This window comes from Balaenoptera physalus (assembly GCF_965194825.1).
Source record: "Balaenoptera physalus genome assembly, chromosome: 3".
NCBI classification, from domain to species: domain Eukaryota; kingdom Metazoa; phylum Chordata; class Mammalia; order Artiodactyla; family Balaenopteridae; genus Balaenoptera; species Balaenoptera physalus.
This window is the reverse complement of record NC_138890.1, coordinates 156,980,052-157,007,683: the sequence shown is the minus strand read 5'-3', so window position 1 is coordinate 157,007,683 and position 27,632 is coordinate 156,980,052. Positions and strand designations below refer to the sequence as shown.

The 27,632-nt window shown below is 36.3% G+C and overlaps 1 protein-coding gene across 1 annotated transcript in view; it reads right to left on the bottom strand.

Annotated features, from left to right (window-relative positions):
* Positions 1-14,319: 14,319 nt before the first annotated feature.
* The window catches only part of LOC309656801 (cadherin-10), a 136,559-nt gene continuing 123,246 nt past the window's right edge, over positions 14,320-27,632 (bottom strand). Inside the window, exons 9-11 of the mRNA XM_082453753.1 lie at positions 24,990-25,098; positions 21,566-21,817; positions 14,320-19,076 (exon numbers count right to left, since the gene is read on the bottom strand). Coding sequence (XP_082309879.1) covers positions 18,586-19,076; positions 21,566-21,817; positions 24,990-25,098 — 852 coding nt within the window. The 3' untranslated portion in view covers positions 14,320-18,585. The remainder of the gene's footprint in view (positions 19,077-21,565; positions 21,818-24,989; positions 25,099-27,632) is intronic.

Below are 27,632 nucleotides of genomic sequence, written 5' to 3'. Positions count from 1 at the left end.
CATCCAAAATGAAAATAAATAAGGAAACACAAGTTTTAAATGACACGTTAAACAAGATGGACTTAAGTGATATTTATAGGACATTCCATCCAAAAACAACAGAATTCACTTTCTTTTCAAGTGCTCATGGAACATTCTACAGGATAGACCATATCTTGAGTCACAAATCAAGCCTTGGTAAATTTAAGAATATTGAAATCATATCAAGTATCTTTTCCAACCACCACACTATGAGACTAGATATCAATTACAGGAAAAAAACTGTAAAAAAAAATACAAACATGTGGAGGCTAAACAATATGCTACTAAATAATCAAGAGATCACTGAAGAAATCAAAGAGGAAATCAAAAAATACCTAGAAACAAATGACAGTGAAACAAGATGACCCAAAACCTGTGGGATGCAGCAAAAGCAGTTCAAAGAGGGAAGTTTAGAGCAATACAATCCTACCTCAGAAACAAGAAACACCTCAAATAAACAACCTAAACTTACACCTAAAGCAATTAGAGAAAGAAGAACAAAGAATACGTGAAGTTATCAGAAGGAAAGAAATCATGAAGATCAGATCAGAAATAAATGAAAAAGAAAGGAAGGAAACAATAGCAAAGATCAATAAATCTAAAAGCTGGTTCTTTGAGAAAATACACAAAATTGATAAACCATTAGCCAGACTCATCAAGAAAAAAAGGGAGAAGACTCAAATCAACAGAATTAGAAACGAAAAAGTAGTAACAACTGACACTGCAAAAATACAAAGGATCATGAGAGATTACTACAAGCAATTATATGCCAATAAAATGGACAACCTGGAAGAAATGGACAAATTCTTAGAAAAGCACAACTTTCCGAGACTGAACCAGGAAGAAATAGAAAATATAAACAGACCAATCACAAGCACTGAAATTGAAACTGTGATTAAAAATCTTCCAACAAACAAAAGCCCAGGACCAGATGGCTTCACAGGCAAATTCTATCAAATATTTAGAGAAGAGCTAACACCTATCCTTCTCAAACTCTTCCAAAATATAGCAGAGTTAGGAAAACTCCCAAACTCATTCTACGAGGCCACCATCACCCTGATAACAAAACCAGACAAAGATGTCACAAAAAAAGAAAACTGCAGGCCAATATCTCTGATGAACTTAGATGGAAGAATCCTCAACAAAATACTAGCAAACAGAATCCAACAGCAGATTAAAAGGATCATACACCATCATCAAGTGGGGTTTATCCCAGGAATGCAAGAATTCTTCAATATATGCAAATCAATAAATGCAATACACCATATTAACAAATTGAAGGATAAAAACCATATGATAATCTCAATAGATGCAGAAAAAGCTTTAGACAAAATTCAACACCAGTTTATGATAAAAACTCTCCAGAAAGTAGGCATAGAGGGAACCTACCTCAACATAATAAAGACCATATATGACAAACCCACAGCCAACATCATTCTCAATGGTGAAAAACTGAAACCATTTCCTCTCAGGAAGAAGACAAGGTTGTCCACTCTCACGACTATTATTCTACATGGTTTTGGAAGTTTTAGCTGCAGCAATCAGAGAAGAAAAAGAAATAAGAGGAATCCAAACTGGAAAAGAAGAAGTAAAGCTGTCACTGTTTGCACATGATATGATACTATACATAGAGAATCCTAAAGATGCTACCAGAAAACTGCTAGAGCTAATTAATGAATTTGGTATAGTAGCAGGATACAAAATTAATGCACAGAAATCTCTTGCATTCCTATACACTAATGATGAAAAATCTGAAAGAGAAATTAAGAAAACACTCCCATTTACCATTGTAATAAAAAGAATAAAATAGCTAGGAATGAGACAAAAGACCTATATGCAGAAAACCATGAGACAATGATGAAAGAAATTAGAGATGATACAAACAGTTGTAGAGATCTACCATGTTCTTGTATTGGAAGAATCAACATTGTGAATGTGAGTATACTACCCAAAGCAATCTTTAGATTCAATGCAATCCCTGTCAAACTACCAATAGCATTTTTCACAGAACTAGAACAAAAAATTGCACAATTTGTATGGAAACACAAAAGACCCCAAATAGCCAAAGCAAAAGAAAAAGACACGCTCCATGGTGCGTTTTTGAGAAAGAAAAACGGAGCTGGAGGAATCAGGCTCCCTGACTTCAGACTATATTACAAAGCTACAGTAATCAAGACAGTTTGGTACTGGCACAAAAACAGAAATATAGATCAATGGAACAGGATAGAAAGCCCAGAGATAAACCCATGCACATATGGTTACCTTATCTTTGATAAAGGAGGCAAGAGTATACAATGGAGAAAAGACAGCCTCTTCAGTAAGTGGTGTTGGGAAAACTGGACAGCTACATATAAAAGAATGAAATTAGAACACTTTCTGACACCATACACAAAAATAAACTCAAAATGGATTAAAGACCTAAATGTAAGACCAGACACTATAAAACTCTTAGAAGAAAGCATAGGCAGAACACTCTGACATAAATCACAGCAAGATCCTTTTTGACCCATCTCCTAGAGAAATGGAAATAAAACCAAAAATAAACAAATGGGACCTAATGAAACGTAAAAGCTTTTATACAGCAAAGGAAACCATAAACAAGATGAAAAGACAACCCTCAGAATGGGAGAAATTATTTGCAAATGAAGCAACTGACAAAGGATTAATCTCCAAAACATACAAGCAGCACATTGAGCTCAATAACAAAGAAACAAAAACCCAATCCAAAAATGGGCAGAAGACCTAAATAGACATCTCTCCAAAGAAGATATACAGATTGCCAACAAACCCATGAAAGGATGCTCAACATCACTAATCATTAGAGAAATGCAAATCAAAACTACGATGCAGTATCACCTCACACTGGTCAGAATGGCCATTTTCAAAATATGTACAAACAATAAATGCTGGAGAGGGTGTGGAGAAAATGGAACCTTCTTGCACTGTTGGTGGCAATGTAAATTGATACAGTCACTATGGAGAACAGTATGGAGTTTCTTTAAAAAACTAAAAATAGAACTACCATAGGACACAGCAATCCCACTACTGAGCATATGCCCTGAGCAAACCATAATTCAAAAAGAGTCATGTACCAGAATGTTCACTGCAGCACAATTTACAATAACCAGGAAATGGAAGCAACCTAAATGTCCATCAACAGATGAATGAATAAAGAAGATGTGGCACATACATACAACAGAATATTACTCGGTCATTAAAAGAAACAAAATTGGGTTACTTGTAGTGAGGTGGATGGACCTAGAGTCTGTCATAGAGAGTGAAGTAAGTCAGAAAGAGAAAAACAAATACCGTATGCTAACACATATATATTGAATCTAAAAAGAAAAATGGTTCTGATAAATCTAGGGGCAGGACAGGAATAACGACACAGATGTAGAGAATGGACTTGAGGACATGGGGCGGGGGAAGCGTAAGCTGGGACGAAGTGAGGGTGGCATTGACATATATACACTACCAAATATAAATTAGAAAGCTAGCAGGAAGCAGCTGCATAGCACAGGGAGATCAGCTCAGTGCTTTGCGATCACCTAGAGGGGTGGGATAAGGAGGGTGGGAGGGAGACGCAAGAGGGAGAGGATATGTGGATATACGTATGCATATAGCTGATTCACTCTGTTATACAGCAGAAACTAACACAACATTGTAAAGCAATTACACTCCAATAAATATGTTTAAAAAAAAAATTAACCCCTCCCATGAGTACATGCCTTATATAAGAGCTCCCAGAGTCACAAGTAAATGTATGTTTCTAACTACCCACTACTTCCCTTGGGATAAGCATTCCCCCTGTTCCCAGGGCCTTCCTCTTGTGCACCCTAAGGTAAGACCCTCCCAGAAGCATATCAAAACCCTGTTCCTTTTAGTTTGAATTGACCAATACTTCCTTAGCCTAGGAACCCAAAGCACTCCACCTATGACCTTAATAAGTGCATGGGCCCAGGTCCTGCTCTACTCTCTCTACTTGTAACCTGCCATGAGCCCATGTGGCCCCTCAGGGCATGCCATTTACATTTTTCATGACCTATGTGTAATGAATTTCTCTATTTCACTTCCCTTGTTGAAGCATCGCTCACCACCCAATACCCTAGGGCTTTTAGCAAAGTCACAGTTGGCTTTATGAATGGGATGGATTGTAACAGTCTTGCTATAACCATTAGAAATGCCATTTAGCTGCAGATGGCTTACTGACTGGCTCTCCCAGGTGGGTAATTCTATCTGGAAAAAGTCTACCACATACTAACCTACAGTTGTGCTATTTTTCACTGCATTGTATTGATTCTGCTGAGTTTTACCTTGGCTTCCCATTCCGAAGTGCCAGCTCTGAAAAAATCACCAGAATCCTTCTGAACTTCAGAGCGTTGATAATTGGAGCTGACCTGAGGTGCTACGGATGTGTTTTCTGCCTGGAAATACCCCACAGGAAGGGGAGCAATTTCGCCCAGCAGGTGTTAGGCTTTGGGTGTGTTTCCCAACTATAAACATGAGCCCAGCTACCGACTCTTAGGAGAGTTGGCTAAGTTTTCACAAGGTCCAGTCGTGTTAGTTCATGGCCAGGAGAGGAAAGTGACAACCCCCACCCACGTGTGGTCTACTGTATAAATGTGCCAGGCAGTGACCTTAGAAAGAGGAGGGGGAGGCTCTCCTTCCCTGGCCGTTGTGTTTTCAGGCTGCACCAGGACACTGAGCTCTAAACCATGTGGTTGGGACACGGTCATTGGGAAAGTCATGGCCCAAGGCAAAGGCTCATGTGGCTGGGGCCCAGGTCCTTCTGATGCTGCGTACCTTGCTGCTGTCCCATCTCAAGTCTTCTGATCCCATGAATATCATCAGTGCCACTCTAGGCTTGCGGTGGCACAAGATCAAATGGTTCAATACAAATGTCCAGAACACCTATTACTGCCCCCACTATAATGCCCAAGGAAATTAAACTCCTTACTAAATGGGAAATGCCCATAGAAGCAGCCTTGGCACTGCTCAACACCCAGTCATACCAACATACCAAAGCCCCGGTTCTTCACTCTCACGGTCTAGGTCTGAATGATTCTGGTACCATTGCTCTAGCAAAGGCTGACCCCATCTCAGTGAGGTCTATTAGAACACCCTGTAGAGGGAACTGACTACTTGTCCCACCACCAGGGGATGTCAACTGCATATCTTTTAAGGGACAATTCATTAGGTCAAATCAGTGGCAGATATAGAGAATTAGAAACTGAAACTCAAAATTTTATCTGTCTTCAGATTCAAAATATTTTAAAAGACTTGATGCAGCAAGAGGGAAAAAAAGTGTGGGGGAGTGCTGACTGACTCTTCACGGTGTTTAATAATAGCTCTGAGCTGTTACTCACTGCCCCAGAAATGAGGCAACTAGCCGGTTTTTCCAAGAACCCGAAAACATATAACCTTTTAAAAGACTCCCAGAGCCTGAGGCCAAGTTCTTAAGAGACACTGGTGAACCCATCCCCCCACCCATGAGGGGTCACACCAGGATCAAGTCAACCAGAATTAAAGCAAAGGCTGCTGCCACCAATAATCCCAATGCTATAACCAAGGCTTCTAATGAGGAGGGAGAGTCCAAACACAAAAGCACAAGCCCTAAGCATATAGAGGGAAAATCCCTTCCCCTGCTTACTAGGATTTTTATGGCTTGCATGAAGCTCACCCTTCTATTGCAGTTATTACCTCCAAAGCTCAAAGCCAAAGGAAGACACTAGATGAAGAAATGAGAACCTGTCCAACAGCCTTCTCCAGTGAAAACAGTAAATACACCACAGTATTGACTGAAACAAGGTACAGAGGGCCTTCAGCCCATCATTAGGAATATGCTTGACACAGGGGTCATTAGGCCCATGGTCTCACCTATTAATAGCCCCACCTAGCCAGTGTTAAAACTGGCCACAAGTGGATGGAGACTAACAATTGACTGTCAAAATTTAAATGCACCATTAAGGTTTCCACCATTAAGGCCTCCATTACCAACGTTATAGAGATGATAGATATGGTTATAGAGATGATAGATACTGGTTATAGAGATACCAGTATCTGCTGGTATCAGTGGATACCTCCACTGATATCCAAAAAGCCTGGCTGCCCATGGGTTATCTGAATGGCACATAATGAGGTAGCAAGATCTAGATTCACTCAAACTAACCACTGGTGCCCTTGCAATTACATGGATGACACTCTACTATGGGGGCTCTCTGAGGATGCAGCCCAAGAAGATTTACAGCTAGAAACACAATGTTTACAGCAGAGAGGATGGACCATTGCCCCACGTAAGATCCAAGGACCAGCCTCTGAAGTCAGCTGAGGGCCTCAAAATTCCTATCGCTGTAAAACCTCAACTCACAATCAAGCCTCCTGTCACATTACGACAGGCCCAGCACATGTTAGTTCTGTTCACATTTTGGAGGCAACACATTTCACGCTTGTTCATTCTACTTAAGGCTATTTATGCTGTTACATGCAAATCAGCTTCTTCCCCCTGGGGAGCACCTCAACAGACTTCCTTGCAGCTGGCCCAGCAAACCAGACAGCAGATCCTTCCTTTAGTCCCTCTACAGCTCAGACTTCCTAGTTGAGTCACTGCAACACCCCGTGGGGTCTCTAGACTCAGCATGGCTCTACCTGGGGTTCTGGGCCTGGGGCCCTGGACCAAACGCCTGCCCTAGACAGCAGCCTGGGACATGACACTCACATGTCAAATGTTGACAGCCTCCTGGGCTCTTTTAGAGACAGAGGAATCATAGGGCTCACAGCCCAAACTACTTCACACAAAAGTCCTTGAGTCAGGGATTCAATCCAGCAGAGCCTTGGCATGGCCTCTGAGGCCTCACGGTTAAAAAGAAATGCGGCACCTTCAGGAAAGGACTAAACTGATGTCAAGGGCCTTTCCCTTGCAGGAAAATGAGGCAGCCCCCATGCTCAGGCTCTTGCCCACTGACACTGAGGTGCAGCTACTGGTACCTCCACTGATGGGCCCTCTAGCAATTAGGGGATCCCCTTGGGACCAACTGCATGGAAAGAGAGTGGGTGTTCTTCCTGGATGGCAGCGCGCGTTGTATGCGGTGCAGCCCACTGGAAGGCTGCAGCATCTCATCCTTCTGGCAGCATATCCCTAGACCAGGAGGGCTCTCCCGGCTTGCGTCAGCTGGCAGATATGGTGGCAGTGCCCCTGGCTCTACAACAGGCCATAAAAATGGGGCTCCCAAGGGCACACATTTTTACTGGCTCCAGGATGGTGGCCAATGGGCTCGCAGTCTGGTCTGGACAAAGGTAAATGGATAATTTCATGATTCAAAAAAAGCTTCTGTGGGGTGTTTCCATTTGGAAAGAGAGCTGACTCCCATAGGCTGATTATGGTCGCTCATGTCTCTGTGCACAAATGCCAAAAAGCACATTATAACATTGCGACTCCTTATCCAAATGGCATGCTTGTTCCAAGGCCCCACATGAGCTACCACCTAGAGTACCACACACAACTCTGGACACAACTATTTCTCCAGAGGTGCCATGCACACTAGCAGAGTGGGTCCATATTACATCCCAGCACAGGGGAGTGACAACACTCACAGACGGGGCATACAGGTGCGAATTCCCCCCTCTCCACAGGTCTAGCCAAAGTGGTGGTAAATAGTTGCCCTCTTCGCTCCCAAATAAAACTCTGGAAGGCTCCCAGGTGGGGACATGTGCCCCAAGGTGACAGAGCCTCTGCAGGAAGACAAATTAATTTTATCTGACCACTGCTGCCCTCTGCTGGAGCTAGTAGGTATGATACTTACAGTGGACTCCTGCGGGCGGCTTCCCCCAGAAATGCTGCGTCTCGTCACGCAATCTCCTTCTTAACCAGGTTCGTGCTCATCCCCTTGGGTCCACCAGATATTGTAGATTCAGATCAAGGGACTCATTTAACCTCCCAAGCTGTTTAGTCATGGGCTCTAGACCATGGACTCTTATGGAATTTCCACCTAGCGTACAGGTCCCAAGTGTCCAGACTTATAGAGAAGCACAGCAGCTTACTCAAAGATATGCTCCTCAAGCTTTTAAGCCATAAGTGGTCCCCCAAATGGACAGATACTTTACACTAAGCTCTAATACTGCTTAATTCCTGGCCCTCAGGTCTCCAGCTCCCTCACACCTATGACTAGTCTTATCCAGGGACTCCCTTGTTGGTACTTAAAGGGAACCCCCATTCCTTCGACATTAGAGAGGACATCATTCACATCCACTAACCAGAGAAATGCTCCCTTTACCATTTTGATATTTTGATCATCTCCCCATCTCCCACACACTTGTGGCCCAGTAAAGGGTAGATTATACAATATGACCCTCATGTTAGAGAGTCCAAGGAGACAAACCCCAACCAAACTGAGAGACCTGGATTACACAAATTCTACTGACCTAGATGATAACCCAGTACCAGCTGTGAAGCTAAGGCCAAATGTGTGTTTTAAATACAACTACATATTTTTTAATTAAAAAGTTTATTCTCTATAAGAAACTCTGTTGATAGAGATCTCCTCACTATCATTACTAACCCTGAGATATAAAGATTTGTTGTTTTATCCTTACCAGGAGTAGGCTTGGGTTAAAGAGCACTAACCTTATAGCTGAGCCAAGTGTGTTTCCGAACTCCTTTGTGTAGAAAGAGTAGAAACTTGGGCAATTTTATTTAATAGTCACTTGTATTTCCTCATATGTAAAATGGAGATAATAATAGTATTTACCTTACAGAGTCATTGTAACTATTAAATGTATTAGTATATGTAAGACTTTGAACAAACCCTGGAATATTAGGCACATAAATGTTACTTATAATCATCATAATCATCTCTATCATCTTAATCAACACTATTATCATAAATTAGGTATAGCCTTACCATTCTGTGTATAAGAACACACATTAAAGATGTTGTTAATCAGTGATATTTTAGGTACTTATGTTTACTACTTAAAAGATGCGTCATTATATTTTAAGTGATTTGGAGAATAACTTTGGTGTTTGTCTTCATTTTTTTTTACTTCTCAATAAAATTGAAAAATTTATACTAATGAAAGTATCAAGGCACAAAATTAATTGTGTTCAATGTTTTGTGTTAATAAGGCATTGAGATATTAGCTTCACAGATAGGGAAATTGAGACATAGTATGATTACTTTTAAATAAATTACTCATTTTGACAATGAATAAACGAGTAATTGAATTTTACTTTCTCTATTCTTATCTCAAAAATAAGTTTATAAAAGTGTGCATCGAGTTTGCATATCCTTCCATCCAATCACCTAAACTCTGTCTACCAGGCTATCACTTTTGGGAAGATGATGTAAGAAAGTTTCAAAATATAGCTGGCATAATTGTGCATAGCTGCTGTCAAGAATTCCTAGGCAGAGACTGTCATCTTAAAAGGTTACTGTGACATTTCTAGAATATGCTTTTTCAAATATGAATGAAACATGTTGCCTTTTTGGTTGAGGGTAAGGAAGGCATGAAACCTGAAATTTTCCACAGTGCCAAAATTATAAAACAAAGTATTAGAATGCCAAGATTAATCAATCACTCAACAAGTATTTATGTAATACCTACTTAGGTGTCCAATGCATTGCTTGGAACTAGCATTTTATCAGGTTTAAGTGTTTAACCAAATGTAACCTAAAAATTAAGGAGCTGCCTTAATCTAAATCATATAGGTCTGCCAATAGAATGTTCCATATGTTGGTGCTACTAAAATACCTACACCCTTTTGAATGAATATTTTCTATGCTCAGAGTTATTACAAAGGCAGAGACAAATTCTACCTGTAATAAAATTTAACTCTTTGAGGAAACAAATATAAAAGTTATGTAGTTAAGATGTATACACATATCATCATGTTGTACACCTTAAACTTATACAGTGTTATATATCAATTATATCTCAATAAAGATGGGAAATGATAAATAATAATTTCAAACAAATAACTTTGTAGTGCTAAAGTCCTGCTCTTCTAAAAGAAAAGTAGAATATGCCAGAAGCAGAGTCAATCACTGTCTCACTGCTTTCCACAAAGGTTCATTGACATTAACTACATCATTTAGGAAAGATTTATTTTAAGCTGTATTAATAGTGGGGATAATGGAAATAAATGTAACCTGTAACACAGTGGCATAGATTTTACATATTGATTAAAAAGTCATTTCAAATCCTCTTCACTGTAAAAGGAGAGAGGCAAAGATCATGGAAAGAGTCTTAAGAATGCTTCTAAATATTTCACATTGTGCAGGTGGTTTCAGATAAATTTGGGAATGAAGTTGCTGTGCTATCCTTCCTGTGGAGTTGTAAATGTCATGTTCCAAATTCAGGATAATTCCACAGCTGGAAAAGAGCTTTCACATAGTGTCTACTAGTTTTCTGTTATGCTCTTATTAATCATTAATTCTTTCCTATATAAATCATTTAATTTAATAAAGAATATTCATAGTGCTACTAAGTTATGCATAACTTAAAATAATCCATTTATAATAATACTAGAAAACAAGGTTAAACAAAGTAACTTTATTTGCCTTTTTTTTGTTTTTGCTCTTACTAATTAGAGTTGTGAAACATGCCTTTTCGCCTCTTCTTTTGCTTAGCTGGTTTCCAGATCTTAAAATGACTTAGCTAGTTCAGCATGGGAGTAAGTATTACATTTGTAGCACTAAAGAAATAAAGAGATTTTCAGGGAAATTGGACGCAAAATGTAATACGTATAAAAAATGTTAGAGTGGATGAAAATAAATTAAAGATAGATAGATAGATATAGTTTTGCTGGATTTCTTTTTGTTTTTTGGAACCCATATTTGTTTTTGTATTTATTTTTTTAATTTTTATTTATTTTTATTATTTTCTAATTTTGTCTGCGTTGGGTCTTCATTGCTGCAGGCGAGCTTTCTCTAGTTGCAGCTAGCGGGAGCTACTCTTTGTCATGGTGCATGGGCTTCTCATTGCAGTGGCTTCTCTTGTTGTAGAGCACAGGTTCTAGGTGCGAGGGCTTCAGTAGTTTTAGCTCATGGGCTCTAGAGCACAGACTCAGTAGTTGTGGCGCACGGGCTTGGTTACTCCATGGCATGTGGGATCTTCCTGGACCAGGGATTGAACCCCTGTCCCCTGCATTGGCAGGCGGATTCTTAACCACTGAGCCACGAGGGAAGTCCCTTGTTTTTGTTTTTAACCATGAGTGTACCTTTTAGCTCCAAGAATCTTTGCTCATTCACATCAATTCTCTCAGCTCGTTTCCATTTTTTTTTTTTTCTTGTGGGTTCTTGATTCAAGGTTGTCTCTAAAGTCCATGCATAGGTAAATATGCAGGCTGTTCTCTTTGCATATCAATATCTTCGTATGTTTTGGCAATCTCAACAAGTGAGGCTTTTTAAAAGTAATCAAGAAAATACACATCAAACTCTTTATACCCAGTAATCACAGCCTGTAGGAAAAAAAGCAGGAAAAGAATACAAGAAGGACATCAATTCAAACATTGAACCCCAATGTTCTTGGAATGGAAGAATCAACATTGTGAAAATGACTATACTACCCAAAGCAATCTACAGATTCAATGCAGCCCTATCAAACTACCAATGGCATTTTTCACAGAACTAGAACAAAAAATTTCACAATTTGTATGGAAACACAAAAGACCCCAATAGCCAAAGCAATCTTGAGAAAGAAAAATGGAGCTGGAGGAATCAGGCTCCCTGACTTCAGACTATACTACAAAGCTAGAGTAATCAAGACAGTATGGTACTGGCACAAAAACAGAAACATAGATCAATGGAACAGGATAGAAAGCCCAGAGATAAACCAATGCACATATGGTTACCTTATCTTTGATAAAGGAGGCAAGAGTATACAATGGAGAAAAGACAGCTTCTTCAGTAAGTGGTGCTGGGAAAACTGGACAGCTATATGTAAAAGAATGAAATTAGAACACTCCCTAACACCATACAGAAAAATAAACTCAAAATGGATTAAAGACCTAAATGTAAGACCAGACACTATAAAACTCTTAGAGGAAAACATAGGCAGAACACTCTATGACATAAATCACAGCAAGATCCTTTTTGACCCACCTCCTAGAGAAATGGAAATAAAAACAAAAATAAACAAATGGGACCTAATGAAACTTAAAAGCTTTTGAACAGCAAAGGAAAGCATAAACAAGGCAAAAAGACAACCCTCAGAATGGGAGAAAGTATTTGCAAATGAAGGAACTGACAAAGGATTAATCTCCAAAATATACAAACAGCTTATGCAGTTCAATATCAAGAAAACAAACAACCCAATCCAAAAATGGGCAGAAGACCTAAATAGGCATTTCTCCAAAGAAGATATACAGATTGCCAACATGAAAGAATGCTCAACATCACTAATCATTAGAGAAATGCAACTCAAAACTACCATGAGGTATCACCTCACACCAGTCAGAATGGCCATCACCAAAAAATCTACAAACAGTAAATGCTGGAGAGGGTGTGGAGAAAAAGGAACCCTCCTGCACTGTTGGTGGGAATGTAAATTGATACAGCCACTATGGAGAACAGTATGGAGGTTCCTTAAGAAACCAATAATAGAACAACCATACAACCCAGCACTCCCACTACTGGGCATATACCCTGAGAAAACCATAATTCAAAAAGAGTCATGTACCAGAATGTTCATTGCAGCTCTATTTACAATAGCCAGGACATGGAAGCAACCTAAGTGTCCATCGACAGATGAATGGATAAAGAAGATGTGGCACATATATACAATGGAATATTGCTCAGCCATGAAAAGAAAAAAAACTGAGTTATTTGTAGTGAGGTGGATGGACCTAGAGTCTGTCATACAGAGTGAAATAAGTCAGAAAGAGAAAAACAAATACCGTATGCTAACACACATGTATGGAATCTAAAAAAAAAAAAAAATGGTTTTGAAGAACCTAGGGGCAGGACAGGAATAAAGACACAGATGTAGGGAATGGACTTGAGGACATGGGGAGGGGGAAGGGTAAGCTGGGCCGAAGTGAGAGAGTGGCATGGACTAATATATAATACCAAATGTAAAATAGATAGCTAGTGGGAAGCAGCCACATAGCACAGGGAGATCAGGTCGGTGCTTTGTGACCACCTAGAGGGGTGGGATAAGGAGGGTGGGAGGGAAACGCAAGAGGGAGGAGATACAGGGATATATGTATATGCATAGGTGATTCACTTTGTTATAAAGCAGAAACTAACACACCATTGTAAAGTAATTATAGTCCAATACAGATGTTTAAAAAAAAAAAGAAAAATAAATATTAAAAACAATAAATAAATAAACACTCAAAAAAAAAAAAATTGAACCCCAGTGCCTTTTAGCAAGGAAGCAGGAGAGTCTTCCTTGGAGCTCTGGTCTCTGTTCCCTTTCATCATAATCTTTCTCAAAACTTTCCCTGATCAACTGCCCCTTTATCTGACCTTTTTGCAATATTAAATTCCCGTCATGACCCAGACCCCAACCACACCAGAACAGAACCTGAAAAGTCAGTCATTCTCTGACTGTAGTATTTATTTTATGTCAATTTCCACTATTATATTTTTCAGCACTTTGTAAATATTCCAAGCACATTTACTATATAACTTCGTTTAAATCATCGTTTTGACTTTCTCAGATTTGTGTGCTCTTCAGAGTATATCTCTAATTTCCTAAAGCAATTAGTCAAAATAATTTTTGGCTAATTAACATTTATCCTTAAAACAATACCCAAGTACTATATCAGTCTGAAAGTAAAATGGTTCCTGGTAAATGAGCAAAATAATCATTAAGATACCTTTTATAACTCTGAGTAGTTCACTATCCAAATAAAGGAAGAAGCAGAAATATCATATGCATAATATGTATACATACATATACATAAAATTAAGTATAGGGCTTCCCTGGTGGCACAGTGGTTGAGAATCTGCCTGCCAATGCAGGGGACACGGGTTCGAGCCCTGGTCTGGGAAGATACCACATGACGCAGAGCAGCTGGGCCCGTGAGCCACAAGTACTGAGCCTGCGCGTTTGGAGCCTGTGCTCCACAACAAGAGAGGCGGCGACAGTGAGAGGCCTGCGCACCGCGATGAAGAGTGGCCCCCACTCGCTGCAACTAGAGAAAGCCCACGAACAGAAACGAAGACCCAACAGAGCCAAAAATAAATAAATAAATAAAGTGTAAAAATTAAAAAAAAAAGTAAATACGGTCAAATGAAAACATTAAAGATTTCTGTATTCTGAGTGATGGGATTATGGGTGATTTAAAAAAAAATTAAGTATAATATGTGATAAATCCAAAAGTACAATATTTATGAATTCTTCCAATATGTGTTTGTTGAATACCTAAACAGATAGACATGATTCTGTGTATTGGACATCACGATGAAAAAACACAAAATCCATCCTCTCATGAATTTTACATTCTATTTGAGGGAGAGAGAAAATAATCATAGTAAACAAGTAAGTCATATAACATGTTAAAACTGTGGTAGTGTTAGGGAGAAAACAAATGCAGTGTAAGAGCAATGGGTGAGTCTAGGGAAATTCTATAAGTAAGGTGGACAGTGTGGACCTCAATTAAAATAGCATTTTATAAAGAACTTATAAAATAGCATTTTATAAAGAAATAAGGACATGGCTGGAGATAGAAGGAATGGTCAGTATAAACACATGAAGTCAGAGGGGAACAGCAAAGGGTGAGAAGCTGGAGCAGAGTAAATGGGAGAAGAGGTCAAAGGGTTCTGGAAAGGCCTTCAGGACATTATAAGGAGTTTGCCTTCTACTCTTGAGTAAAATGAGGGAGTAGAGTTTAGAACCAGGGAGCAATCAAATGGGAAATCCGTTTTGAAAATATTTCTTTGACCTCAGTGCTGATGGTAGAGTATAAGTGGGGCAAGGTGACAAGAGAAAGGCCAGTTAGGAAGTTAATGGCTCCTAACAATGGAGAAAACAGGTGTTGATGGTTTCAGTTGGGTAACGGAAATGGTGAGAAGTGGTGGGATTCTGTGTATGTTTTAAAGATGAAATGAATCCAATTGCTTGCATGGGGGATTTGCTAGAAATAGTATGGTCACAACAGTTAAAAAGTTTTGGTGTTGAACAAAACATTGGAGTAAAAAAGGGAAGACTCGGCTCTCTCCTGCACTCTCAGCAAAAGTAACTAGATGCTTCTATCTTACACTATTTTCAACCTATAGGATGTCCAAGCGGGAGCCCTGTACCCCTCCCTGTGGGCGAAACCTGCATTCTTTCAGAGCAATGGGAAGGTCCAGCAGCCGGGTGCAAAAGGACACCAACAGTCTGCTTTATTTCAAGCTTGGGAACAGAGGGCATTTCTAATAGATCTGTAGTAGATTTGCAGTAGATCTGGGGGGGCAGCATGTGAGCCAGGGAGGTTCCCTACGCCGCCTCCAGCAGCTGCAGCTTACCTAGTCCTGCAGCGCTGCCCAGGGGTGCCCACCCATGTGCAAGGCCACTGGACAGGGGGCTGCAGCAGAGGGTCAGCCCTGCCAGCAGGGAGGAGGGTGCAGCTGGTGAAGGCATGGTGAAGCCATTATATATAGATACTTAGGTAGATGTGTTGATAGATGAACCCAAATATGTAGATATCCCTAAGTCTCAATTCTACACCTTAAGTTTACTTATTTTAGAGTATCTTAAACATCTAATTACTCATAGTTTATGTCTGGAACTCTTGCAGTTGTGTGACAGTATCTACTTAACATATACAGAGAAACCTCAGTCTAAGAGCATTACTTTTCATTATATAAACGTTCTTTGATATTTCATTGAAAATAGAACCAATGAGAATTGACTAACTTAATCACCATTTCTAATGACCGAAGGTTTATAAATCATTTTATTTCCCTTATCTGAATATTTAAAACATAAAAAAGGATGACAGAATAATTTCTTTTCACTGTACTTTAAAAAGTTAGTACAAGTTAGGTATTTTGTTACAAAGTCTGAGAGTTTTGGTAATTATTTTGCCTTTTTTTCCCCCATTGTCACTAATAGACTAATTACATACATATATATAAATTATATATGATTTATTATTACATCTCTAGGATCTAGAATACTCTTTGATTTTTATAATAACTGCTCAAAATAATTGATGAATGAACGAATACATGGATGCATAAATGAAAAGTCCATAGTTGTCCGATAAAATCAACACGTTACTGAGCGACATTTTTCCCCACTCCCCATATAAAAGAAATTGTGGACATAGAATAATCTATATATTGGGCCTGCTTTTGGGAGAGCATAATGTAAGGGAAACTTACAGTCTGAGCAGGTCCTTATAGGTGTATTTTTAATTTCAGGATCTCCAAGAAATTAATTATATAACATATCACCTTCATTATCAAAAAATATTAGGATATCTGATACCAAGGACTGCTTCAGTACTCTGAAAGATTATTTCTGTACAATATAGATTTTATATTGCCAAAGAAGCCTGCTAATCAATCTCCTTAAAGAGAATTTTTGGAAACCTGGTTTGAATAATGCAAAAGCTCACTGATTCTCTAAATATATAAAAATTGGATGACAAAATAAATGATAGAGCAAGTTAATGTCAGTCTAAAATTATCTGAATGAGGATAATTAAAGATATTCAAATAAGAATTCCAATTACTGACATCTAATATTAATAAAAATAACTAATGCTGGAAATTTTTAAACTAATTTTTATTCAAATGAATATTATAGTTTGAATCATAACTAATGTGAAATGCTCGTGAGATATACCTTCCTTTATCTTTTCCATTTGTTGCTGATTTTATTTGAATAAATAAACCTTCTAGCATATTGAGGGTTTTCTCTTCAGTTCAACATATATGAGCAAACTTTTTTTTCCTTAAATGTTGTCCTTCTGACAGTCAACCTTTTGGGTGGGTGAATGGGTTCTTGGAATATAGGAAGTTGACCAAGTTAGGTTTTACTGTGGTCTGATGTGTCAGCCTTGTAACGTGACTGTAATTTTAATTAGACCACATGGGTTGTTTTTCTTTCGTGACTAGATTACTATGCAAACTAAAATGTCTGTGGTCAGAGGGATATGTGTCTTGCAGCCTGGAAGCTGGGGGAAAAAAAGCATTCAAGAAGATTGAAATAATTAATTCTGCATTAAGGATATGTCAATATTGCCCTCTGACTCACTCCAAACGCATACCATTTTCACTAATTGGAAAGCACACAAATCTTTGGTATTGTTTACGATAAACTCAGCAGGGAATGTGACTTCCTAGTGTAGGCCCAACAAAGTGCTCCATTTATGAATAAATCATGTTTGGATCTTGAGAAAAGAGGCATCAGTTAGTGGCAGTTGGCTTCCCTGAATCTCAGGAACTCTGGATAGTTAACTGCCAGTACTTTTTTATTCCTTTCTATTGAATCATTCATTGACAGAAAAACAGACTTTGTTACCAATATGTAATATGTAATGCATTTTGGGAAACTTTACATAATTACATTGCTGTATCTTAATGGAATATTCAGCATTATTACTGTCATTACTAGGCATTTCAAAGTCACCGTGGGAGGTAAGCATATTTTCCATTAAAAGATTATTTCAGTATGAAATCTGTCTGAACTATTAGTGCCCATAAACCTGAATAGCACAAATGTCATACAAAAAAAGGAAACGTTTTATTCTTTCAGATATTATTTTAGTGAATAATGACAAAATGAAATTACTGCATTGCTGGTGTTTGGGGTATTTAGCATAAGGCTGGTCATGTTTTACATTTGCTTATATGGTACGTTTTTAGGTGATCTGTAAGTGACTATCACTCAATGTAAAGAGTTTTTCACATATCACAGCATAGCAAGACACATTGGAAAAATAATTCTTCCCTAAATCATATTAATTTGGTTAGAGCTCTCAATAGTAATGATAATGATTTTGTGTTCTTACCTGTATTCAGTGTAATTTTGTACCAAGAAATTTAGTCTGTGGAGAAACTTTTTCTCCCTAGGGAAAAAAGAAGCTAGAGACAAGGTAGTTGTAAAAACTGGTTTATTTTTTTTAAAAATAAATACAAAAATATAAATATAAAACATTAGCAGATAGAATTTGATGAAATGAAATTGCACAAACGTTTGTATACCAGGTTGCATATCACACTTACTAACACCACATGTACATTTTTTTTTTTTTAATTTAACATACAGAACAGGATATACCTTAAAATTTTTCTTCACCTTTAAGAAACGGAAGCGGCTTGTTTGTGAGGTTGCTTAAGGGAGAACTAGCCTGTTCATGTTTCTGAAATTATCTTTTATTTCCTAAGAAGGACAACACTGAATTTCCATAGCTTTGGCTCTTGGAAGTGATTAAATAAAATGTCGTATATATTCCATGAGACATCCTACAGGGAATAATTAATGTAATTAATGAACAAATTAAAAAGGAAATGGGAAAACAAATTGTGCTGAGTGGCAGGAAAATTTTCCTGAATATCAAATATTGTGAAGTGGAGACGGTGTCGGTAAAGTTACTTCCTCTTGCTTGAGCAGAACATATATCCTAGGTTAAGAGTCTTTGTCACTTTCCCCGCCACCGTACATTTCCGCCAGCTTATTAAACCGAGGCCCCCATTCTCGGAGGTAATCGTAGTTTTGGTCTCCGTCAGTGGTACCTGATTCTAAAGAACTCAGAGATTCCGCGATGGAATCGTTTCCTTCGTAGGCATACGTTGCAAGTGAGTCGTAGGGCGGTGCGGTGGGATCCAGATCGTGCTCTTTTAGCCTTTCGTTAATGAAATCCCGGACATCCGTGTTATCCGGAGCTGTCGGAGTCCTCCGTGGGATAAATAAAGTTTCCGGAATAATATCTCGCCGCAGCTTTTTTTCCTCAATAGCTGCAGGATTCCTCAGGGTGCCGATATCAAAGGCCTGGGTGTCTTCCTCTCCGCCACCTTCATCGTTATAGCTCACAATGTTGTCTCTGATATCTTCTTTAGACAAGATCAGAGGCTCTTTTTTCCGCTGTCTTTTCAGAGCTGCAAACAGTACTACTATAACTTGAAAAAAGAAAAAAGATGCATTAGAGGTCCATCTGAAACACATATTAATAAATAACGAGTGGAAGTACTATAAAGGAGTTTGCTATTTAGGTTTTCTAGAACTGGTTAGAATTTAGGGTTAATTTTGTATTTCCATAATTTTTTTTTTGCGGGGCTTGTGGGGAGGGGGAGGCGTGAGAGGAGAGGGGAGTGTTGAAGGATTTAGCCAGTATGGTTAGAGTTTAAGAACAGTGATTCTAATTTACTTTTAAAGCAATGTGAAAGGTTTTTTCAAATACAGTGACTTATTTTATCTATTTTTCTAAGAACTGTTTAAAGATAGTTCCTGATTGTACAGACATTATTTATACTTTGCATTAAATAGTGACATAAGATGTTTAAAAAATAGACACAAATCAAATTCAGCTTCAAATAAAACAATGAAGAAGGGCAAAAATATGCCCATATTTTTACATCCTTATGCAATATTAAAAAGGCAGCTTTCTTCACAAGATATGGAGTATCCATATCTGTTAAATAGCTTTGCTGATCGATTTACATATTTTTTTTCTTACATTGTTACTAGAAGGCCTTAATTACTGGGAAAAAAAGACCACATTATTTAGACATTATTAGTTTAGAAATTTATGAGGTTTTCCATTGAAATATATATCACTCATGAGATAAAAAAAAAAATTGCTGGATCACATGATGGCAAAGAGTAAATTCAAATTACTACACTGAATTAACTACAAAAATTATGTATGAATTTCAGCTATATGTATCTTAATGAGTATAGATCCACAAGTAGAAATGTGTATCATTCAGACAGGACATTTCCGTACTTCCATGGGAAGGTATCAATAATAATAATAATATACTTATTATTTTAGTAATCATAATAATGGTAATAGCATAAATGATAGGAGAAAGCTAAAATCATTTTCCCTCTGGTTGTATTAGTTTCCCACCCTCATTCTTTATCCCCAAACATTTTGGTCATAATCCTTTAAAAAATGATGATTTAGAGAAACAGATGTGAATTCAGTTAGATGAGGAAAGGAAGGGAAAATATCTTACCAGGTATATGTATGAAGAAATATCTATATTTATTTAGCCTCATTAGAACAAACATTTAAAGGATATGGGATTTATTACTGGTCTTGACTGAACGTGTCCCCCCAAAATTCATATGCTAAAGCCTAAATAAATTCCCAGTGTGATGGTGTGTGGAAGTGGAGTCTTGGGGAAGTAATTAGGTCATGGAGGTGGAAGCCTCATGAATGGGATTAGTGCTGTCTTGACATGACACAGGAGAGATGATTGCTTTCTGCCCCTTGAGGATACAAGAGAAGACAGCGGTCTGTGAAATAGGAAGTATGCCCTCCCCAAACATGAAATCTGCCAGTGCCTTGATCTTGGACTTCCCTGTCTCCAGACGGTGAGAAATAAATTTCTGTGGTTTAAGCTACCAGTCTATGATATTTTGTTATAGCAGCCTGAATGAAGGCAATTATGTTATTATGTAAAGTGGTATTAAGTTATATTTTCTGTTTTATTAACTTAGAACAGTAAGACTTCTTGCCCTCAAGCTTGTGTGAGAGGGCAGACAAGGGACTTTTCTTAATGCAACAAAAAAGAAAGTTTTAATCCATTGACAACTGTTCTTGACCTTCAAAGTGATTAAAAAATAAATAGGCCACCACCAAGAGAAAGAAAATGTTTATTCTTCAAGTTTTTGAGAAAATGTGACCTTTTATTTTGGCTAAATTCATCATTTGTGCACACACATAAACTTGTGATGTAACGATTTTAAACCTCAGATTGCTTTTGATCAGCTAAAGGATCTTAGCCAGTAAAAAACCTTCTAATAACGAGGATAATGAAACTTACTAAGATTGGCTTCAAAATCCCAGTTCATTTCACTGCTTCTTGAAATGTCAGATACAGTGTTTTTTGATTAGAGTCACAAGAATACTCACAATAGTTTTAAGATAATGCAACTAGAGAGTAAACAATCTGATTTTTAACTCAAAAGCAGTTAAAAAGCAATTTGTTCTGGGTTATAAAATCAAGTATTTTTGTTTTAGGGACACATGAACGAGGTAGAGCGCTATGTTAACATTATATAAGTGAAGAGGTAAGCTAGTGAGGCCATTGTCCAGCTGTAGTAAGAACCAAAAACAGTGGAAATAAACTTTAGATTTCCTGAAAAACTACATATAAAGACTGACGGCAAGGTGCCTTGCCTTAGCTCAGCCACTCAGAAATTGTGTAACGTTGGAAAACGTTTAGAACATCTCTAACTTTCCGTTTCATTATTTAAAAAGGGAAGGTAATGACTCTATCTGATCAGATAAAATATTTTAATATAAACAACATTCCACTGTTAACTGCTGTCTGTCTTAAATTTGGGGGTTAGTTTTAGGGGAAGTATTTTAATAGTAACATTTCTACTTACAAACACAGTGAAGTAAGCCATCTAGGAAATAATCACGTTTTCTTACCCAGCAGAATAATGATGCAGAGGAGAATGGCGACCAAGGCCCCCGTGCTGAGGCCCGCGGGAAGGAGCAGGGCCTCAGCGCTGCAGGACTGCATGTTGCCTTGGCTGTCACACGCGCACACTCTGATGGTGAGTGTCCCAGTGCTGCTCTGAATCGGGTAATCGTTGTCCGATATCACCACAGGCAAGAGATAGGTGCTTATGTCGTGTCTATTGAATCCATTTTTTCTGGTTAAAATTCTGGCAGTATTATCTAAAATAAATTTTAACGTATTACACATGGCTTGGGACAATACATTTGTCTCATCCTGATCACCGTGGTTTGACACAAAAAATAAAAAGTTGTTTGTGTGAAATACAAAATTGATATCAACTTCCCTATCAAATATATACAAGGCAATTCAAATATAGATAAGATAAATAAGACAGTTTGAGGAATCTAATACCGTTATTACTTATTAGATTTTTAACTAATTTTCAGATGTTTTCAAAATGGTGAATTTTTATAAGTGAATCATTTATCAAGACTATAGAGATGGTAGCATATTGTTTATCAGAGTTTTCAAAAAACATAAATATTATGCATACCAAAGAAAAAATTACAGTAAATGTTTTTTAGTTACAAGTGTGTGTGCACATACACAAAACACACATTAATCCAATATTCATGAAGAAAAATATGACTGGGTAAATTTTAACTATAGTTGTACTTTTAAAATCAATTAAGCATTCAAAAACCTTCAAGAGTCCCGATGTATGAAGAACAGTCAGAAAGTTACTTATTATTTTTGAACTTTGATTTCCACCCATTAAATTGAATACAGTGTGTAACTCAAGGCATTGGTGGAAGACACGAACGTGGAGTGCCTAACAGACACACAGAAAGAAGTAGGGACTTAATCAAGGCTAGCATCCTACTACCTAGTGTATCGCTAATGATATTTCCTTTATCCAATAACTCACCCAGTATCCTTAAATGCAGGTTGTGCATCTATATAATAATATTGAAAAATAAAATCAATATATACTTGGATGATAATTTCCTATTCTGTTTGTCCAATGTGCTGGGTCTTGTTTAGCCAATCCCATAAGGCTGCTTAAAATGCCAGTGTAGGGAAGGGAGTGAGTTAGGCAATTGCTAAATCAAACCAACAGGATAGCAAAATTTAAAAAAAAGAAAAAAAAGTGACAATCTTTTTGCAGGTATAGTGGTTGAACATAAAAGAATCCTTTCCTAAATTTTAGCAAGAAGTTAAATCTTAGTACATCAGTTAACTACCGCATAATCTAGGAAAGTAAATTAGCAAAATAGGAGATGCGCATAAGCAAATTTAAAAAATAAAATGTAATCCTGATAATTTTGCAATTCTGACTTTTCTTCCAAGAAGTAGTAGGATACAATTCTTCCCTTCTCAAACCTACACTAAAACAAACATTTACACGCATATGGGTATTTTCAGAATCTTCTTGCCTTACGCTTTTTTAACTTTTCAAAAATTTCTAAATCTTAATTTTGCCTGCAATAGCTTTGATACATTGAAGAGCCAAAAGAAGTTTGACCCTAAACTAACAATTCTGTTTGAATCATTTTATTAAATATTCAGAAAGTCATCATATAATAATGCTTTTGACCTGTAAGTTAGTGAAAAGTGAGGCATTTTTAATAATGTGATACCAACTGTGGTATCACAGAAGCAGGAAACATATTTTAAGAAAGATGTAGAATTAAAGATTTTTAAGATGAACATATAGACAAATGCAAGGGTATTGTCTCAAGAAGGTCAACTTTAAGGTGATGTCTATGTCATTGGAATTTCTTTCAAAATTCACCCAATAACAGAAAATAGTGAATTTATGCAAGATTAGATCAAATATTCCATCAGACTTTACTGGCATTCTATTTAGTGTATGTTCAGGTTTGTATTCATATGGCTTCAGCCCTTGCTTTGAGTAACTTACGTAGGATCAGGAACTCTACCCAATATAGGAAATTGCTACTATTTATCAAAAATTAATTAAGATTAGCCTTGAGTTGTTTCCCCAGTAACTGTGAAGTGCTGTGATAAGATAGTACTATTTCAAGTCTCTATTACTTTTTAAAATTGAGAGGTGGCTTGTTGAGATCCGGGGCTCAGTTTAACAAGAACATAAAACAAATTAAAATACAGTTAGAAAGTGGTACAATACAATACAATATTGTCAGCTCAGTACTAAGAATGTCCCGTCTAAATTCTATGTTTAGGTTACCAGATTCAGCGAATTAAAATGATGGGTCCTTTTCTGATATTCAGATATTACATCTGATATTGGGCATTTTGTATTTTATTTGCCAATTCTACGTTAATATTTCCAATCACAATTGTTTTAGGTGTCCAGAGGGACAGAAAAGATAGACATTTCAGAAGCTCAGATTTAGTAAACAGATGTTACCAACCGATGCCTCCCTTCAGCTGATTTGTGCAAAGATCCTACTATATCAAATATCTCAAGTAGTAGTTGCTCAGTGTAAAACTATCCATTATCTTAAACTGCTTTCTGACATTCTGAAAGCCACCTAGATATGCTATAGCAACCTGGCTCTGCCAGCATACATACACAGTTAGGAAGGTATTGTAAATATGCCAATGTAGTTATTAGATTTATTTTGAGAATAATTATATCTATAGTAGCTCTAAAACAAGTATGCCTTTTTACCAAAAACTACCTTATATAATTAGTTTTAACATAAATTTGTTGAAGAGAGAAAACTCTGATTACATACTTTTGTTTAGCCTAGAATAATTACCATACATATTTTCCAAAGAATAAAGCTGTTTGACTTTTTGAAAATAGTGATCGTTTTTGTATTTTTCCTCAAAAATATGTTTCTGCTTTTTTTGAGAATGCAAGAAATATGTTTAGTATTTTTGATCACAGAGACATTATAAGATTCATATGTTACACGGAAGAATAGTGCATCTTGTCATTGAAACTATGTTTTTGCACCCAGTCCCCTCATAGGCTAATGTGACTACTTCTTTTTTTTCTTTGTCTCTTCTATGCCTTTTTGGCTTTGATGAATCTGCTGCTGCTAAATCTCACCGAAGTTTACACAAGAGTCTCACTGAGCCATTCATTTCTCTGTGTGTCCTACTATTTTGTTATAGGAACTGATAATTCCGGCCTTTCTAATGTTTGCAAGATTCAGTCTTTGCATTAGAACCCATATAGAGTCTTCTTTCACATATTTTATAATCTTAAAATTCAAGAAACTAACCACTGTTAAGTAAGAAATTACCATAATAGCTCATTAAAAACGTAATGAAACCAAAATTTTGTAACACAGATCTATAAATGAATATATCATGTATATGCTAATTGTCACTTCGGGAAAAATTTCTTGTTAATGTCACCTTAAATCATAATGAACACGTTCTAAAATTTACCTTCATTGTCTTGTACTGTGAAGTTTGGATTGACAGCTGCTAAACTGAAGAAAAATTTTTGTCCACCTAAAGGATCATCTTTGTCTACTGCACTTATAGTCTGTATTAGCTGCAGAAGAGAGAAAAATGTATATTTATCAAACTTCCATGGGTAGAATCTGCTTTATAGTATGTAATTTTTTAATATCCAACTTTGTCTAACATTTTTTTAAGGACAATTGATTTTCTTCCTTGTGTATGTACCTTTGTTTGACTTATTCCATCTTTTTATTATTACTTAGATTTAAACAAAGTCTCTCTCTCTCCCTCCCACTCTGTTTCTGTCTCTGTTTCTCTCTCTAATTTCCCCTAAATACTATTTATTATTTTAATTAAAATAATAAATAGTAATTAATTTAATACTTAATTAATTAAATTTAATTATAATTAAAATAATAAATAGTAACATTGTATTCTTTACAGTTTTATTAGATATAGCATTTGAAATAAGTAGGTATTTCATGTATATTTAAACATTTATCTAGAAGATAAATGTATCTAATGTAGGAAAATTTAGAAAATTATTGTGATTAGGGCTTTCCTCTTCATTAAAAGTAAAGTGAAAACTATTCAAAGAATGTAGAGATTTTATAGACAATTACATATAACTTTATAAAGGAAAGACAAACATTACAGTATTATCTACTTTAACAGTAACTGTTCACTTCATTTGCACTGTCAATAGAATTATATATTTTTAAATTCTACATATACATATAATACTATAGGGATTGGTTATTTTAAAAGGGTCAACTCTGATTTCTTTTAGGGTAAGAGAATATAAGAAGCTATCTAGTAACAAAGTAGAAAATTTAACACCTTATACTATAAACAGATGACTGCTTTGAACATATTATACAATTAATTAATATTATACAAATATATACGTAACAGATTACTATGTATTTTTTGCATATATATCCATTTTGTCCTTAACTTATTTATACAACATCATTTTATGTATTTTTGCATATTTTAATTTTGCAAGAAGGTTTCAGAAGTTGTTAAATATGTGTTTCAATGCCTAGATGAATGGTCAAATTTATGCTTAACTGAAAGGAATATACTTTTTACTGCATTAACTCAATTTAATATTGTCTGAATATTTGATGTAAATATTTGTTACTGATGTTTTATTAATTTAGAAAGGATTTTTAAGTTTAAAACACTATGTAAAATAATTAGGAAAAAATAAGGAAATATTTTAAGTATTCCATATTAAATTATTTTTCTTTTAAAGTGTTCTATAAAAATTAAAATGTGGTAAAGTTGAGGTACTCCCTAATCATTTATTTCAAAATGATACAAGAAATATAATTGGACCAAACAAAGATAAATGTTTATCGTCTAGAAATAAGTAGCAAAACAATCATTTAAAACTTTAAATAATTTAAAATATATATTTAAAAATCTAACATTATGAAATTTTAGTGGTTATTTAAGATTAAATATAAGCAAGAATTTATGGCTAATGGCTTATCCATTCAATCAAAAACCAAAAGGTGGTACATATATAAAGGAATTCAAGAGAAAAATGTTAAAATAATTTTAACTAATACTCTTTAAGATGTATCTATTCAGTTACAAATATATTTCTTGACTGACTCTTGTTTGTGGAGCAGTCTAAAAGATTTTATTTTCAAATAGTGATTTATAGAAATAAGTTGAAGAGGAAAAAAATGGCATAAATGAAATAACATATCAAGAAAGATAGTAGACTAATAGAAATTCTTATGTTTATATATATCAATATTAATATATTAACTCTCACATACAGATGCATAAAAATTATAGAAATGTAAAAGTAGAGCTAATGGTCTTTTAAAATAAAAACTACAATGTCTCATAATAAATTTACATTTGCAACTGTGATTACAAATTACAATTCCAGTTCATTTTTATGGACAAAATAACACAGTTCAGAGAATGAAATGGCCACATCTTCACATATAACTATAATAAATTATAAAGGTTTACATAAAAATTCTCAATTAAGTTGTATTATTTTAATAAAAGACAGTAGCACTGTATATGGTAGCAATACTTCAGCGATTTGCTAATGTATCTTCATTAAATGTTATAAAGGGAATAAGTAAAACTCATTAAACAATGCAGACAAAACAGAATGACATGCTGCAAATCAATATCATATCACAACATACTTTTATGACCAGAAGACTTCTCTATGCAGATGGAGACACTTACTTCCTTTACAAGATTGATTTTTTTTTTCCTTTGAGATATAACTTGGCTTCTAGCATCCAACTTCCCCATATTCTGCATTTACCTTTTAATATAGTCTTCCTTTGCATTTCCAGTCATACATTAAAAAGTCACAACATTTTATTTCGGTATTTGTACCATAAAGAATTGCAATAGAAATCAGAAGATGGCAATAAAAAGGAGGTAAAACTGTTTCTCCTGTCTCTCCCTATAAGACCTCACTATTTTATTTCGACTAGAAACAAATTCATTTTGACCCACTGCCAATAAAAGAAGTTGCCACAGTTAGGAGAAAAAAAAAAAGTGATGTCCAGTATCCATTTTGAGCATATGAAAACTAGACACAGACAAGTCATTTATATTTTATCTCCTTAGCAATTA